Source organism: Gavia stellata, chromosome 1 (genome assembly GCF_030936135.1).
Source record: "Gavia stellata isolate bGavSte3 chromosome 1, bGavSte3.hap2, whole genome shotgun sequence".
NCBI classification, from domain to species: Eukaryota; Metazoa; Chordata; class Aves; order Gaviiformes; family Gaviidae; genus Gavia; species Gavia stellata.
This window is the reverse complement of record NC_082594.1, coordinates 34,486,956-34,501,989: the sequence shown is the minus strand read 5'-3', so window position 1 is coordinate 34,501,989 and position 15,034 is coordinate 34,486,956. Positions and strand designations below refer to the sequence as shown.

At 41.8% G+C, this 15,034-nt stretch overlaps 1 protein-coding gene across 1 annotated transcript; it reads left to right on the top strand.

The window, feature by feature from the left end:
- Positions 1-293: 293 nt before the first annotated feature.
- RGCC (regulator of cell cycle) lies at positions 294-14,830 on the top strand. The gene is made up of 5 exons (XM_059825033.1): positions 294-330; positions 515-694; positions 11,378-11,485; positions 12,891-12,953; positions 14,634-14,830. Exons 1-5 carry the CDS (start codon positions 294-296, stop codon positions 14,639-14,641), a joined length of 396 nt encoding a protein of 131 aa, XP_059681016.1. The 3' UTR covers positions 14,642-14,830.
- The last annotated feature ends 204 nt before the right edge of the window (positions 14,831-15,034 follow it).

The following is a 15,034-nucleotide window of genomic DNA, read 5'->3' as shown; positions in this document are numbered from 1 at the left end:
TTCGAGGGTCTCACGGTGCCTGCAAACCCCAGCCTCCGGCCAAGCATCCCTGCCGCCTCGCGGGCCGTGGCGCTGCCCCCCCCGCCCGGCGCACCTGCACCGCCCGCCCGGCCCCCCGGGGCGGGCAGGGCCGGCGCGGGCCGGGCCGCGGTGCCGCCTCCCCCACCCGCCCCCTCCGCCTCAGCTCCCGGCTCGGGCGGGCTATAAGAGGCGGCGGCGGAGCGGCCGGGCCGCCCATGCTGGCGGCGGGAGGCAGGGGTGGCTGTGGGGCACCTCCGCCCGCCGCCGCCGCCATGAAGTCGCCTCAGGCCCAGCGGCCAGCGGGTCAAGGTGGGAGCGGCGGGCTGAGGGGGCGCGGCGGGACCCTTTCCCCTCCCCTCCGCCGGGGTGGGGGGCTCGGGAGGCCGCGGGGGGTGGGTGTGGGGGGGCGGGCGGCGGGTCTCCTCTCACAGCGCGAGGGTCCGGCGGCGGGCAGCACCCGGCGGGCCCTCACGCTGTTGCCGCCGCCCGGCAGCGCTGGGGGAGGACGGCGGCGCGGGCCTGGCGGAGGCGCTGGGGGAGTTCGACGCGGTGCTGGCGGAGTTCTCCTGCCCCGCCGGCCGGCGCCGCTTCCACTTCGGCGAGCACCTGGAGCGCATGAAGCGGCGGAGCAGCGCCAGCGTCAGCGACGGCAGCGGCCTCAGCGACTCGGAGAGTGAGTGTCCGTCGGTCCGTCTGTGCCCCGTCCCTGAGGGGAGAATCAAAAGCGGGTGTTAACCAGCGCGTCCCCCGCCTTGAGGGAGGCAGGGATCACCAAACGAGAAAACCGGCTTTTTTTTTTTTTTTTTTTTTTTTAAAAAAAAGCGCACTTTCATTTGCTGTTTGCGTTAGAACTCGCAAGGATGCGAAGTCTGGCCCCGCTGGTTTTATTTTCCTGGTGCTGAACAGCAGAGGAGGGAGGGAGGGCGAGAGTCGCTGGAGGGGAGCCACAGCAAGGTCAGCTCCGGAGCAGATAAGGCCGAAAAACTCGCTGCGGGAGGAGGTCAGGCTGCCAGCCGGCTGCTGCAGCACCCAGCCATCCCGGCGTCTTTAAAAAAAACCCCAAAACTCTCTTAAGTTAACAGGGACTCTCCGTTGTATCTCAGTAATTGAAGTATCAGTTGAGAGAGAGTGAACTAGTGCGCTTTCCGGAAGAGATTTGAAACTCATCCAGCTTTCTGGTTTAGTGTTACCACTGTTTCGGAGGTGATAACTTTAAGCTAACTTGCACCCGAGTGTACTGGATGTATGTGGATGGTGCATGCAGAACATAGCACAAGAAGGGTGGGAAGCAGATACTGACTCATGACCTGTTTTGAGCAAGAAAACAGAATTGGAGTGAAGTTTCTTCTAGTTAACTTGGAAAAAAGTTTTACCCCTTTTATTTTTTTGCTAGTCAGGGAGAGAAAACATCATTTCTCTTTCAGACAGTGAGGCTGGAAACTGCTGTTCTCCTCAGGAGCAGTAGACTTGAGGGTTACTTTGTCAGAATTAAGTTCTGCTAAAAACAAGCTATACCCATTTTTTAAGTTCCTAAACTGTACAGGCAGTTGTAAGAAGCTTATCTGGTTTTAGTTACTTAAAATAAATTTGCTTCTTCAATTTCTGTTGTGCATCTTCATCAGTTCAGCAACTTAACACGCAGTTCTGTTGACTTAGTGCTAAAACATTAACAGTCTTCCTAGTGCTTAAGCTGTGAGAGCATAGTTTCTCCATATTATCAAAGCCCTTTATTTCATCATCATGGGTAGGATTTATTTCATTTCATTAGCAGGTAACATTTAACTGCCCTGAACTTGGATACCTTGCCTAGCAGTGCCTTTGAGGTTTATTTTCTGTAGTCAGTAGAGCTATGTGGATCCAGATGCTGCTCTGGTGTTTCATAGCATGGTGGGTGAACCACTCCTTGCAAGTATCTCTTTCCCTCTGAGGGAGGTTTAAAAATGCATGCCTGATTTAGGTTGGACACTAGCCTTTTGGATGGCTGAGGGTATATAAGGTGAGGTCTGCCTTTACTGAGACTAGCTGATGAAATGCGTGAGCTGTGTTGTAAATCTAAGTCTATTATTAACTGCAGTAATACAGCCCTAGTGTTACTATTTCTTGTGCAGTCTTCAGTATTGTAATATATTAACCTCTCACATACTTTCACTACAGATAAGACACTTGATAGAGTGAAGATTTTCTATCTAGTGAAATAATCTACTGTTGAGAAAACAAGAAAAAAAACCCAAAACAGTATCAAGAACTTATTCTTCTTGCATGGATAAAGACATCTGTACCTGCTTAGCATATCTGCTGTGATTCAGAAAACTCAAATCTTGAACAGTGCTTAAAATACCCATTTAAGATGGACAGGAAGGGCCTTTTGAGGCAGATAATGTTCTCTGACAGGGCAGGAGGCCTGGTGAGAAACAGCATGCTCATGCAAATTGGCAGACCAGATCTTCAGAAAGATCTGGGAAATAAAAATTGGCGTCAGCACTGATTTAGGCTGAAGACATTAACAAGGTAGCAGGATAGATAGGGTTTGATGTATGAGGAACTTGTCAAGCTCCCAAATCCCATCCTCTGCTGGGGTTCCTCCCTCAGTGATGCATCATGTGAAAAGTGCCTCTGGAGAAATCGAAGTCACAGTCTTCTGGAAAATGGCATATACTGGACCAGGAGGTGCACTATGAGTGGCCTGTTGGCATCCAACAGTGTCAAGCATATGAGGATATGTGTAAGGGAAGGGAAACGGAAGATTAGCTGGCTCTCCTCGTTTCTCAGAACAGGCCCAGTAAAACTCTTATTCCTAAAGGCATCATTCAGTGTGGACAACTTCTTATTTTGAAGTTATGGTAGGATTGGAGAGGAATTGCAAATTTATAAAGAGCTCCTTTTATAAAACAAGCTCCAGTGTCTGATGTAATACAGTTACACTCCCTACATCTATTTTAAGAATAGAATACTTACCCGGGCTTTTTCAGTTCAAACTCAAGTTTTTTCCCCCTAGGTTCACATTTCCTTTGGTCTGTATCACTTAGTGCAAATGTAGTGCTGAATTCATGACCTTGCTTTTCCCATGGTAATGCTTAGGTTAAACATCACTGCAGGATCAAGGAGAAACAGGCTTGAAAGAGCAAGTTCTGACAACATGGATCTGCAGCAGCGCAAAAAATTCCAACAGTATTATCTGCAGATAATTTCAGTGAGCCTCTCGTTCATGAAGACTCTTTACATTTTTGCAAAATCTTGTTATCCAGTGCAAAGACTATCGCAAGTATGCTTTGTGATGTGTGTACAGAACAGTTCAGACTACCATATTTTAGTGCTATCTCTGCTTGTTTGTTGGTTAATCTAATCCTCCTAACTGATGTGGTGTGGCTGAAGGTTAGTCATATGTATCTTTTGGCCACTCTTGCAGTGATATCTTTTGAGTCTAGGGTGGGACTGTAAGGGGAGGTAACATTTTAAACTGTTGCAACTTTTTTTTGGGGGGGCCTCTGGGTCAGTCTTGAATTCAACTTCATGAGAAGCCAGTAATCAAGTGGTAGTACTGGAACAATACTGTTTCGTAGTAGGGTAAGGAAAGCCTTTCCTTTCCTGGGGCTTCTGCCATGAGGATGAACCCATTTAATTTAACAGAAGTATTTACATAAGATTTTTATCAATATAGTTAATCCTGCAAATATTGCTTTTAACCTTAAAATCTCCTCTTGAGGGACCTAGCCCCAAAATTACTAATTTAAATTCTAATATTACATATTTCAGGCTCTTAAGAAAAGATAAGAGTTTGAAGACACTAGTCTGGAAAGTGGGCATGATAGTACTTGGTTTTCCCACATCTTGTCTTGTTATTTGACTAAATGATCTTTGGACAAGGTCTGTCTTGGCCATGGTTAAGTATTGTATATAACACAGTGGACTCTAGACCTTACAGTAATAGAAAGGCTCGCATGTGCAGATGTTCATGATAATACTTATGGGCCAATGACTAAGATCACATTAACCACAAGAGCTGATTGGGTCAGTGCTGGAAATCATGATTCAACTGGTGAGCTACTCCAACAGACATTCTTGAGTTGCTGGACTCTGAGTGAGTATCAATTATGTTTTAACTTGATGTATTCAGCCAAACGGAAGTACAACAGCTTCGTATGTTAGGTTATTAATCATGCTGGAATTTTTAAGTTGAGGGATACCTTATAACTCTTTGTTATTTACAGCATATGTTGGTTGTGATAAAATAGGATTGGCGTTAGGGAGTGCTGTGCTGGCAAAAGCCACTAGTGTAGATGCAGCTATATTGATGAACTCTACAGATATCATTTGCTTCTTGTGTGTTGGAATAAGCTTGCAAAGAAAAGTGCAAGATTGCCCATGTAAATTGTATGTCCACTCAGTGCATAGTGCTAGTACGGTATACGGCAATGTCAGGACAGTCTTCCAAGTTTAGGCTTAGGATAATGAATAGAAAGTTGGACTTTATGAGAGGTTGTGAAGGGAAGAAGTGCTTTAATGTTTCTTGTGCCAAAGCTATAACACCACCAAAAAGCTAAACGATAATCTGTTGTGCTCTCAGAAATGTTTCACTTTTCTAGCTCTGGATGCATTTTCTTGAGGTAAATTCAGCTTCCAGTCTCTTTATTAAAAGCATTGCAAAATAAATGCATTGATTCAGTTCTTGCACTCATACAGCCTGCTGTGTATCTTCATAGTTACGTTTAGGAGTATGTAACTGCTTTCTGACAAATAGCTCCTGGCTTTTAAACACAACAAAAAACCCTGAGTGCATCTAGAACTCTTAATTTTATTATTCCAGAATCAAGCAGGTGCAGGTTTACTAAGGGATTGAACAACATCTGTTAGCACCCAATGCCTGGTGTAGTGCAAGCATTTGTGGATGCGTGCCATGGATGTCTCCATGTGCTTGTGCTAATGCCTACACTATCTAGAGATGAAGCATCATGCACTGTTAATACTGCAGCACTCATCCTGAAAAGCCTGTGTATGTTTGCAATCTTGCAGTGTTTAACTGTAGAGAAGGTACAGAAAAAGGCAACAGAAATGATTGATTGAAGACATAAAATAGTTTCCAAATGATTAAATAGACTGGGACTGTCAGGCTAGAGAAGAGAGAGATGTCTTGGGTGGGGACAAGCTAGTCTTCCAGAAGATCTTAAGTGACCTTAGGAAAGTGACTGCTACCTCGCCCAGTATGAGGAAATCAAATTAAACCAGCATGTTTCAAAGAAGTAAGAGGAGCTATTTCTTCTCATGGTGTGTAGTTAAACTGTAAAATATATTGCCTTAAGGCATAATGGATGCTAAAAATTTACATAATCAAAAAATAACTAGATAAAATCATGATGGGATAGACAGGGCCGTTGGGGACTGCTGTAGGCTGATGCTGCTGCTGTCTTAGAAAAGACATTGATCTGTGCATTGCTAGAACTTGGTACAGTTTATCTTGAAACTATCAGTGTATGCCTGCACCACTCATAAACTCTTCTACAGGCATCTGTCATGAGTTGCTGTGAGAGATAGAATGTGGGGCAGGTGAGCCTTTGGTCTTAGCAGTGGATCCCAGTCCTATGTGATAAAGAGGAAAACATTTTAAGGAGGCGGATTGCTTCTGTGAACTTATAATGGCGTGTCTCTAACAAGAAGGCGATACAATATTTATAATGGAAAAAATGAAACAAGACTCTCATGGAGAAATAACCTTTTACTAAATCATCTGAGAAATAATGTTTTATTAAATTACTGATACATTCAAAAGGAAGAAACCCCAGAAGTTTCAGGTGCATAAGATTCTCTCCAGGTATTTCAATTTAATGAGAAATGTGCTTTTTTTGTAAGATTTCCTGGTCTTATCTCGCCAGCATACCTGTTTCTCTTACGTTTTAGAAGGGAAGCATCAGTAAAGGGGAAGGTTGGAGTTGGAAACACTGCCTCACAGATAGTAAGTGGGGGGGAGGGGGTGGAAATGTAAGCTTTGTATATAATGAGAAGGCACACTTGTACACCTGAATTTCAGGCTTCCTAGATAACTTCATTGTAACTGTCATTTGAAATCTTTTAAATCATGAAGCCTAGACATGTAGGTAGTGAAAAGGTGTGATTTTTTTTTTTTGTGTGTGTGTTAGTGTTGGAACAGATGTTTGTTAGCTAGGCAAAAAGCACAAAAAAATAAACAATGCAGCCAAGTATAACTGTGATAATGATAAAAATAAACACTATTCTGGAGGGCTGCAACATATGTATTGTGAAACAAGCTCTTTGCATCATGAATAATTTCTCACTTCTACTGTTGGCATTAGAAATTCATTATTTTATCATCTTTATTATTTTAGCAAGTAGGCTATGGTCTGACTAGGAATGCGTTGTACAGTCTGTTCATTAAATGCTCGACTACTGTTTTATAATAACTTCATGGCCTGTAGAGACTTAAGTGGAATTTTAAAGCTCCTCTCTGAAAACTTTAGGGATGGGATTTATTTTTTTCCTCTAAAACTTTCACCACTGAAAACTGCAGTAAAAATTTTACTGACTCCAGTGCTCTTCAAAGTTGTATCCTGAACTATGGTGCTAGAAAGAGCATAATATTGAAGAAGTCAGACAGCTGAACTTTTTCTGTTGTCTGTTTTAAAATGAAAAGTTTGAGGTTTTCCTCCTTCAGTTAATTACGGCCTAGAACTTTTCAATTGCTCATTTCATGGGGACATGCTATATTTACATGGTATTGCCATGGTTTTTCTTTGTGGTTTAAACCATATACTGGAACAGCAAAGGTGAATACTAACTACAGATTACTTTGCCGAAGTAAAATACACCCATATTTATTCCAACCCCCTAATTTTGCAGCTATTGGCTTAGTTTAACTCATGTAAATAAACTTGGTAGCTTAAATCTCAGATTTTCAAGGCCTTTTTTTTTTTTTAAGGAGACAGTATTGTAGTGTTTTTTAAAACAGCCAAAGGGGCATAGTTTATATATGTGCGCAGGCAATAGAATCAAAATACTAAGTAAAAAATAAGTAATGAATGATAACTAAACTTGCATCACAGTGGGGGAGAAGGGGCTGGATGAGGAAGGACAGCAGCAATGAGAGATCCTTGGCATCAGCCTCTGGTTATTGGGTTGCAGGGGATGTTGTATTTGTGTGGCAGTGGAAGTCTTCCAAGGGCCATTACTGGAGGTGAATGAACAAATCTTGGCTGTGGCAGCTGGTACAGAGTAAGGACTGAAGAGTCCTTCTCCCAGAGCTTTCTGCCCTACAGCCACTCTTTGCCAGAGTGGGTATTTTTGTGTGATGGGTATCACAAGTATTTTCTTTAACAGTATATGGTTTTCCACAGTTATAATGACCTTGATGGTGGAGTCAATGTATTCCTCCTTCCATCACCAGAATTTCTGCTGCTTGGTGGTATGTGTAAGCCACAGCCAGTAGCTAAAGCATGTTTTTGCTTTTTGAGAAAGATAAGTGTTGATATTTTCCTGAAACTATTAATATTACAACCCATCAGAAGATAACACTGTTTTGTGAAAACATTTCACCTTTTGAAACTTGAAGAAAAAACATTCAGGTATTTAAAGCAACAGTTCTGTCTTATTTTCTCTTTGTCCAGTTGTAAATATTTCCCAGCATAAGGTTTGTTGAAGCAAGTATGAAATAACATTTTCTGGTTTGAATACATTGTGAGGTGAGTGGTCAGTACTTTCAACTGCTTATAGAAGGGGTATGGAGAGAAAAACCACAATAAGAATCAAAAGTGAGTGATAGCTCAGATGTGTACATGGATATAAATAAAAAGAATTGTGTGAATAGTTTGCAGCCAATTTAAATGGCTTATTAAAGCTTTATTAATTTGAGTTGCCCTCACAAGCATTCACAAAAAGAGCTTTTTGTTCCAGCTATATATAAGAGCAACTGGAGCTTTGGATTTGGTGTATGAGAAGGATTGGTTTGTAATATAAATTCCCAGCATCGCTGCATTTGTTGTCCAGATACTAGTAGCGTAGACTATACATTAAAAGTACACTCAGCCTTGTAACCGTTATTTTTTATTAATTCAGCGAGCTCTAAAACCTTTAAAATATGAAATAATTTGAAAGTTCTTGTAATGTATTTGAAAAGAACAGAACCCGGACAGTGTTTTATCTTTGGTCAGTGTTTCAGTGAGTTTTACTCTTGGCTACAGGACTGTTTGTGTGAGGTGTTACGAGTTATTTGGCTTTTCTTGTGATGGCAGGGGTTTTGTCCTGAATAGCTAGAATTTTCCATTCTAAGTTTCTTGGTCCCTAGGGTTTGCATCTTGGCTGAAAAGAAATGTGGTTTTAGCAGAAAGTTGGTCTGTAAGCTGATTTCAGGAGGAAATTTGTAATACCTTTAACTGTCACTTTCAGTCCATTCACGTACAGAGTTCATATTGTATAGTACAACACTGGTGACAGACATCATTGCAGAGCAGTGTCAGATTTCCCCCCCTTAGGTTGTTTTTTTATGGTTTTAGGAGCTACTTTTAAAATAGCTTATTTTTCCATTTTTCTATCTAAAATTTTCTTAAATCTGCATTGTATTCCTCAAATCTTTCTTATATCTGAAGTTTCAAGTAGATTGGTTTTGATCTGTTCGGATTTAGAGAGGAGAACAGGCACTTAGGACTGAAGATAAAGAAATTAAAATAAAAATCTAGCATGAATAAGCACACCCCTCTTTCTAAACAAGAAATACCAACTGGTGGCTGATTTGGGCAAGCAGTAATCCCAGGTAACGGATGTCATTCACATCATTGCTCACATTTGCAGTGCTGCAGGTAGCATTTGCGTTTGCTGGAACAGGATCCAAGCTGATTGCAGAGTGAACTGTGAAAGATAACAGTGCTGTGGTGGGCCAAGATGCATGCGAAAGAGGAAAATATTCCAGGTTGAAGCTTCTCACACAAGCCTCTTCAGTGTGTATTGCAACAGAGATAGGCTTGGAAGCTAGCACAGAACAAAAAAAGGCAACATCTGACAGGCTTAGTAGATGCAGTTGTCCTGTCTGATCTGATTTGTTGCTGTACCTGTATACTCCTGTGGAAGGTGGTTTTATGCTGGTAAGGACTGCAGGCTAGAGGAGGTGGGGTATGGACACACACTGTTCTTCCCAAAGATAGGGGGAACTTATGGTAGAGGAGTAGTCAGGTGGAGGATGGTATCTCTGTTTGATACCTGCAAACATCGTGGCAGTGTTCAGTGAAGGTGTGTATCTGCAGATCTTGGCGAGGCAAGCTGTGGTACTTCCCCTTTTTGCTAATTCAGCAAGACACCCTTAATTTAATCACAGAATCACTACGGTTGGAAAAGACCTGTAAGATCATCAAGTCCAACCATCAACCAACACCACCATGCCCATGAAACCATGTCTCGCAATGCCATGTCCACACATTCCTTGAACACCTCCAGAGAGGGTGACTCCACCACCTCCCTGGGCAGCCTGTTCCAGTGTCTCGCCACTCTCTCAGTAAAGACATTTTTCCTAATATGCAGTCTAAACCTCCCCTGGCACAACTTGAGGCCATTTCCTCTTGTCCTGTCGCTAGTCGCTTCTTGGGAGAAGAGGCCAACACCCTTCTCACTGCAACCCCCTTTCAGGTAATTGTAGAGAGCGATGAGGTCTCCCCTCAGCCTCCTCTTCTCCAGACTGAACAACCCCAGTTCCCTCAGCCGCTCCTCATAAGACTTGTGCTCCAGACCCCTCACCAGCTTCGTCGCCCTTCTCTGGACACGCTCCAGCACCTCAGTGTCCTTCTTGTAGTGAGGGGCCCAAAACTGAACACAGGATTCGAGGTGCGGCCTCACCAGCACCAAGTACGGGGGCACGATCACCTCCCTGCTCCTGCTGGCCACACTGTTTCTGATACAGGCCAGGATGCCGTTGGCCTTCTTGGCCACCTGGGCACACTGCTGGCTCATCTTCAGCCGGCTGTCAATCAACACCCCCAGGTCCTTTTCTGCTGGGCAGCTTTCCAGCCACTCATCCCCAAGCCTGTATCATTGCATGGGGTTGTTGTGACGAAAGTGCAGGACCCAGCACTTGGCCTTGTTGAACCTCATCCAATTGGCCTGGGCCCATCGATCCAGCCTGTCCAGATCCTTCTGCACAGCCTTCCTACCCTCGAGCAGATCAACACTCCCACCCAACTTGGTGTCATCTGCAAAATAATTTAACTAAGGCAGTCATCTCCTGGTGTAGCAAATGGGACAGGCGGCCAAGGAAGTGTGACAATTCTGTCTTGGATGGACTTAATGCTGCAGCGTAACCACCTCCTAGGCTGGGGCTCCAAAGACAAATGCTATGTTTGCTGCAGGGAGGCAAAATTGCTGACCTCTATGGCAAGCAGTGGTAGTCACCACCCCGTATAATGAGACACATGTTTATTTCTTAGGAAATGTGCCAAATAAATGGAGACCATTGCCATGTTCATATTGCAATGGTTTCTTCTAGTAGAACTACAGTTTTCAGGTCACTGGCTCAAAACTGCAGGAACCAGCAGTTTTAGTGTCTCTAACACAATGACAATTCCTCTTTCCAGTGGAGCTATGACTAATACTTTGTGTGCACTGTGCATCATGGAACTCCTTATGAAAAGAGACAAGATAAAATATTTTTTTGATACTTTACCTCATCTAAAATCTAAGAACATCAGAATGATTTGGGAATCTTTCCCATTGCTTTCCATGGCATATAAAAGCTTTCTTTGAAAAACCACCTAAAGTAAGATTGCAGAACATCTTGTGTACAGATTTACTGCTTTGTGAACTCCAGAGAGTTACAGAATAAAAGAAAAGTAAAATATGCTAGACAATTTATCTAGAACACAAGAACTAAAGCAGCAGAGTATGGACAAGTAAGTGAGTGTGTTTGCTTCAGGGGTGAGGACAAAGCTGAATATATTCTCCAGTCTGGGGGACTCTCCTTGTCCTGGAGGTCTTTATTCAGCTTTCTTAATAGCTTTTGAAAAATTGAGGTAACCAGAATTTCCCAGAATATTGTGAATCAGGCAAGTCATACCAGGCCTAATTTAGTGGATGTGGGATAATTGCCGTTCCTGTAATATTTACCAAATGATGCTGACTGCAGGGAAGGCTGACACTTTCCTTACTGGGAGTGAGGATTGGGCCTCAGACTGCTTGCTTTTTAACAGTAGGTGTATGAACAACAGCTTTCACACAGTAGGTGATTTATTTATCCCTCTGGTTCTGAAGTCTGTAAATTTGATTTCTACAGACTTTGAAGCCCATATAGGAAAGGCCCCATTTCTGTTTTTAGTTTATTGCAAAATTGCAGGAGGTGTTAATTTTAATTTATAATGTAACTCTTTTACAGGTGCAGATTCACTCTACAGAAATAGTTTCAGTCTCAGTGATGAAAAGCTTAACTCTCCAACTGCATCTACACCAAGCTTGCCATCTCCATCAGTAACTCCATGTAAAGGTAAACAATTTTAACTGTTGACATTTCTTCCTAATTCTCAACTATACAGGCTTCTTTTTGTGAGCCAGGATTCACCTTGTGTGCATTGACTCTTTTTTTTAAAATGACAACAAAACTAAGGATTACTGTTAAGCACACTACTATTATTGTGTTGATCACAAACAGCAATAGCACACTGCATCCACGCTTATTCACAGGTGACCCAGCAACTATTTTGATCTTGAAACACCAAACTATATTAGAGTTCTTTGGTTGATCAGGAATTGCGGTCCTCCTTACAGAATACTTCACTTCAGAATTAACTTGTGTTACTTATTACTGAAGCAACTAAGTAGCTTAAGTGTCCCATCTATGTACAGAACTATTTAGCCTGAATGTAGGGGTGCAGTAGGTGACTTGTCCAAAGCTATATGGGGCCATTCAAGTTAACACAATTACTCAGATCCACGTAGACCTTGCACCGCTGATACAACACATGTATTAGTAATTTCTTCCTCTTTCGTAGCTATACTGTTTCAAAGTGGCTTCTGTCTTGCAGTGGATCTAACTCCCCAGGAGCTTGTTTCATTCAGGTTAACTTAGATTAACTCTGGAGTAGACATATCAATAAATGAACAGTCATACATATGTACTACACGGTGCTTTTATTACAACTAGTCTTCTCAGACACATGCTCAAGAGCTTTTCATGCTTTCATGTCTTTTCCACAGTGACCAGTCACAAAAAACAAGTTAAATGCTTGACAAGGAATTACCCTAAAAATCAAGATGCTCTTCCTGATGAGAAGACAAGAAGACAGAAATAGAGTTGGAACTGGCTTGGAATAGACTACAGATATGAGATAAGGAAGCCACTTGCAGTAAAACTAGATTGAAAGGAATCAGTGGTTTTCTCAGGATTGGAAGTTTAGGTGGATGTTTGGATCGAAATTTATGGACCAAGATCAAAGGATCTGACATCACAGCAAACCAGTGATACTGAAATGATTTAAGAGGCTTAGATTTGGGTAGGACTGGGAGCTAACTGGCTGGGGTTTGGTTAGGGCCATGAATGCAATATATGAATACATGCAAGAAGGAAGACTCCCACAGTAGCAAGGACATGGATTAGTTGACATAGAGCATTTTTTCTTCACTTCAGCCTCTGCTTTTTAAGGGAACTAAACAGAGGATTGCTTTGCTTCTCTCAACTCTGAAGCTATAAAAACTAAAATTTTAATTCAGTCTTCCCTGTTTCTAAGAATGCATTTGGACATTGCAGCAACCCTATTGAACTTTCCTGAAAATAATCCACAGCATGTTTGATACCACTGAAAATAATTTGAGGGATTTTGTGGTTCCTGTGTTTCTTTTGGCCAGAGAAATATGTCATGTCTAAGCAATACTGACTGTCTCTTATTTTGCAGCAAAGCTTGGAGACACAAAAGAACTGGAAGACTTCATTGCTGATCTTGACAGGACACTAGCAAGTAAGTAGATTTTTATTAGTAGGCTGCCTCTCACTTGGTACTGTCAAAGAGTGATGAAAGCCAATGTATGGGGGTAGGGGGAAGGGAAGGGTAGCAATAGTTCTATATAATGTGGCTTCATTTTAGTTTGCTAGTCCTATGGATCATTATGTGGATAAGAAGGTAAAATAGGCTAAATTCTGGTCTTTGCCTGAATGGTCAAGGCATGCAGTTTAGCTTGTGCGACAAAGGCTGTACTTCGATGAACCTCAGTCTTCACCTCTGAGGCAGCTGCAATTCACCCTTCTTTGACAGTGTATAGATCAAGTAAACATCCCTTTCTTAAATACTCAAAAGTCAGCTAAAATGTGGGGTTTTGTTTCTTCATTATAAAGCTAAGTAACTGGAGGAGTAACTGTAGGTGAGGGAAATTTTTTTTTATTCTAGACTTTGCTTTATGAAAGAATTAAGGATCAAGTATCTGTGTCTATTGACTTAGATTAAATGTCATAATCATGTTTGTTCTTGTCTCTACCAGGAATGGAATTTAGATCAATTTTCCTGTCACTATCTAGAAATTGTATTTTCCAGTTACAGTACTAGGTTCTTCATTATGATTTGTAAAGAAAAACAATGAAAATAAAAAAGTACCCTCCTATTTCCCAACCATGTACTCTGCCTATTCTTTCTGCTTCTTCCTGTGCTGTTACGGACATTATACTGGGTTTTTTGTATGGAACCAGACTATAGAACCCAAACCAACAAATTGTAGGACTAGACCTAAATAGCAGCATGAACAAAACCCCCCACTAATGAACTATGAACTGAGAGTTTCTTGTATTCATTAGGTATTTTCCCTTCCCTGCAATTCTTGAAGCCTTGGCCATCTGCCTTGGACTTAACTCAAGACAGCTGCCCTTATGAGCTTCCTACTTCCCTGTTGTCTTATTGTATCTTAATCCTGGTTTCACTTCTCTTACTTAAAATAAGTTTCTAGTTTCCTGACTTCTGTCATGGACGCACGCTTGAGCTAACTCCATCTTTACCACTGAAACCTCATTGACTGATTGCTCTTCTGAAAAACTTCTGAGTCTGAAGATTTGTGTAGAACAATGAAACCCCCAAAATGCCTAATATTTACATTGCTGTTTCTTGCATGGCCATGTTGCAGCTAACTCTTAAGGGGCTGCCTATAATGTATTATTTTCATTGTCCCCTTGCAAGGCACATCTAAGGTGAGGTGAGGGATTGCCACCTGCTGTAGTGGTGTTTTTTTTTTCTCCTCCCAGCTAAGCAAATCTCTAGTTATTTCAGCAGAGTATCATTTATACAGTGTCACTTGTCTTACAGTGATACACTATCTTTATCATACATGGAAATTCTGAGGAGAAAGTCCAACTTCCATCTGATATTTATCATCATGTTTTTAAGGAGTTGTATTTATATGCTTGAAGTTACAGAGAACTTTGTACAGATGTCTTTTCAAGCCTAATGCACTCTTTAGTGTGTAAAAAAAAAAAAAAAAAAAAAAATTCAGGTGATTACTGTTCTAACCTTTTGGCTCTTGTGTTAATTAAAAAAAGGTGTAATTTTGGCCTGTCAGGCAGTCTAGCAAGCTGGGCATGGATAGGGTGTCTGGTATGTCAACAACATGCTATCTTATTTAATATAGAACTTAATGATCTTGTTCTGTGTTTCCAGGTATGTGAAATGAATCTTTGGCATCACGCTTGCCTGTGAATGTTCTCTGAAGACTAAGTGACATCAATCACTGAGAACTGCTGCCCTTATCTGATAACTTTGCTACCCCAGATATTCACCTTCTGAACATAACCTTTGTAAACTCCGACAAGTATTTAACTGGCAACATCAGTTCTGTTACTTTGCAGCAGATGGAATAAGATGGAATAAGATGGAATAACTGAAGCGTTACAGCTGTATTTTGCTTTAAAATATAGCTTGAATTTTAATTTAAAGTTGCTTTTATGAAAATATATTTGTAATTTTATATAGTTGAGAACTTCTAATGCTTTTTTCCATTATAATATATTTTTGTATGCAAATAAACCCTGAACTGGAATCCAGATGTCTGAAAGCTTCAT

What these genes read in the sequence shown, in the direction of transcription:
- RGCC (XM_059825033.1), top strand. Translation starts at nt 294, where the DNA reads ATGAAGTCGCCTCAGGCCCAGCGGCCAGCGGGTCAAG. An exon ending in CCAGCGGCCAGCGGGTCAAG is followed by an intron (nt 331 to 514) that starts GTGGGAGCGGCG and finishes GCCGCCCGGCAG; the next exon opens with CGCTGGGGGAGGACGGCGGC. An exon ending in CGGCCTCAGCGACTCGGAGA is followed by an intron (nt 695 to 11,377) that starts GTGAGTGTCCGT and finishes ACTCTTTTACAG; the next exon opens with GTGCAGATTCACTCTACAGA.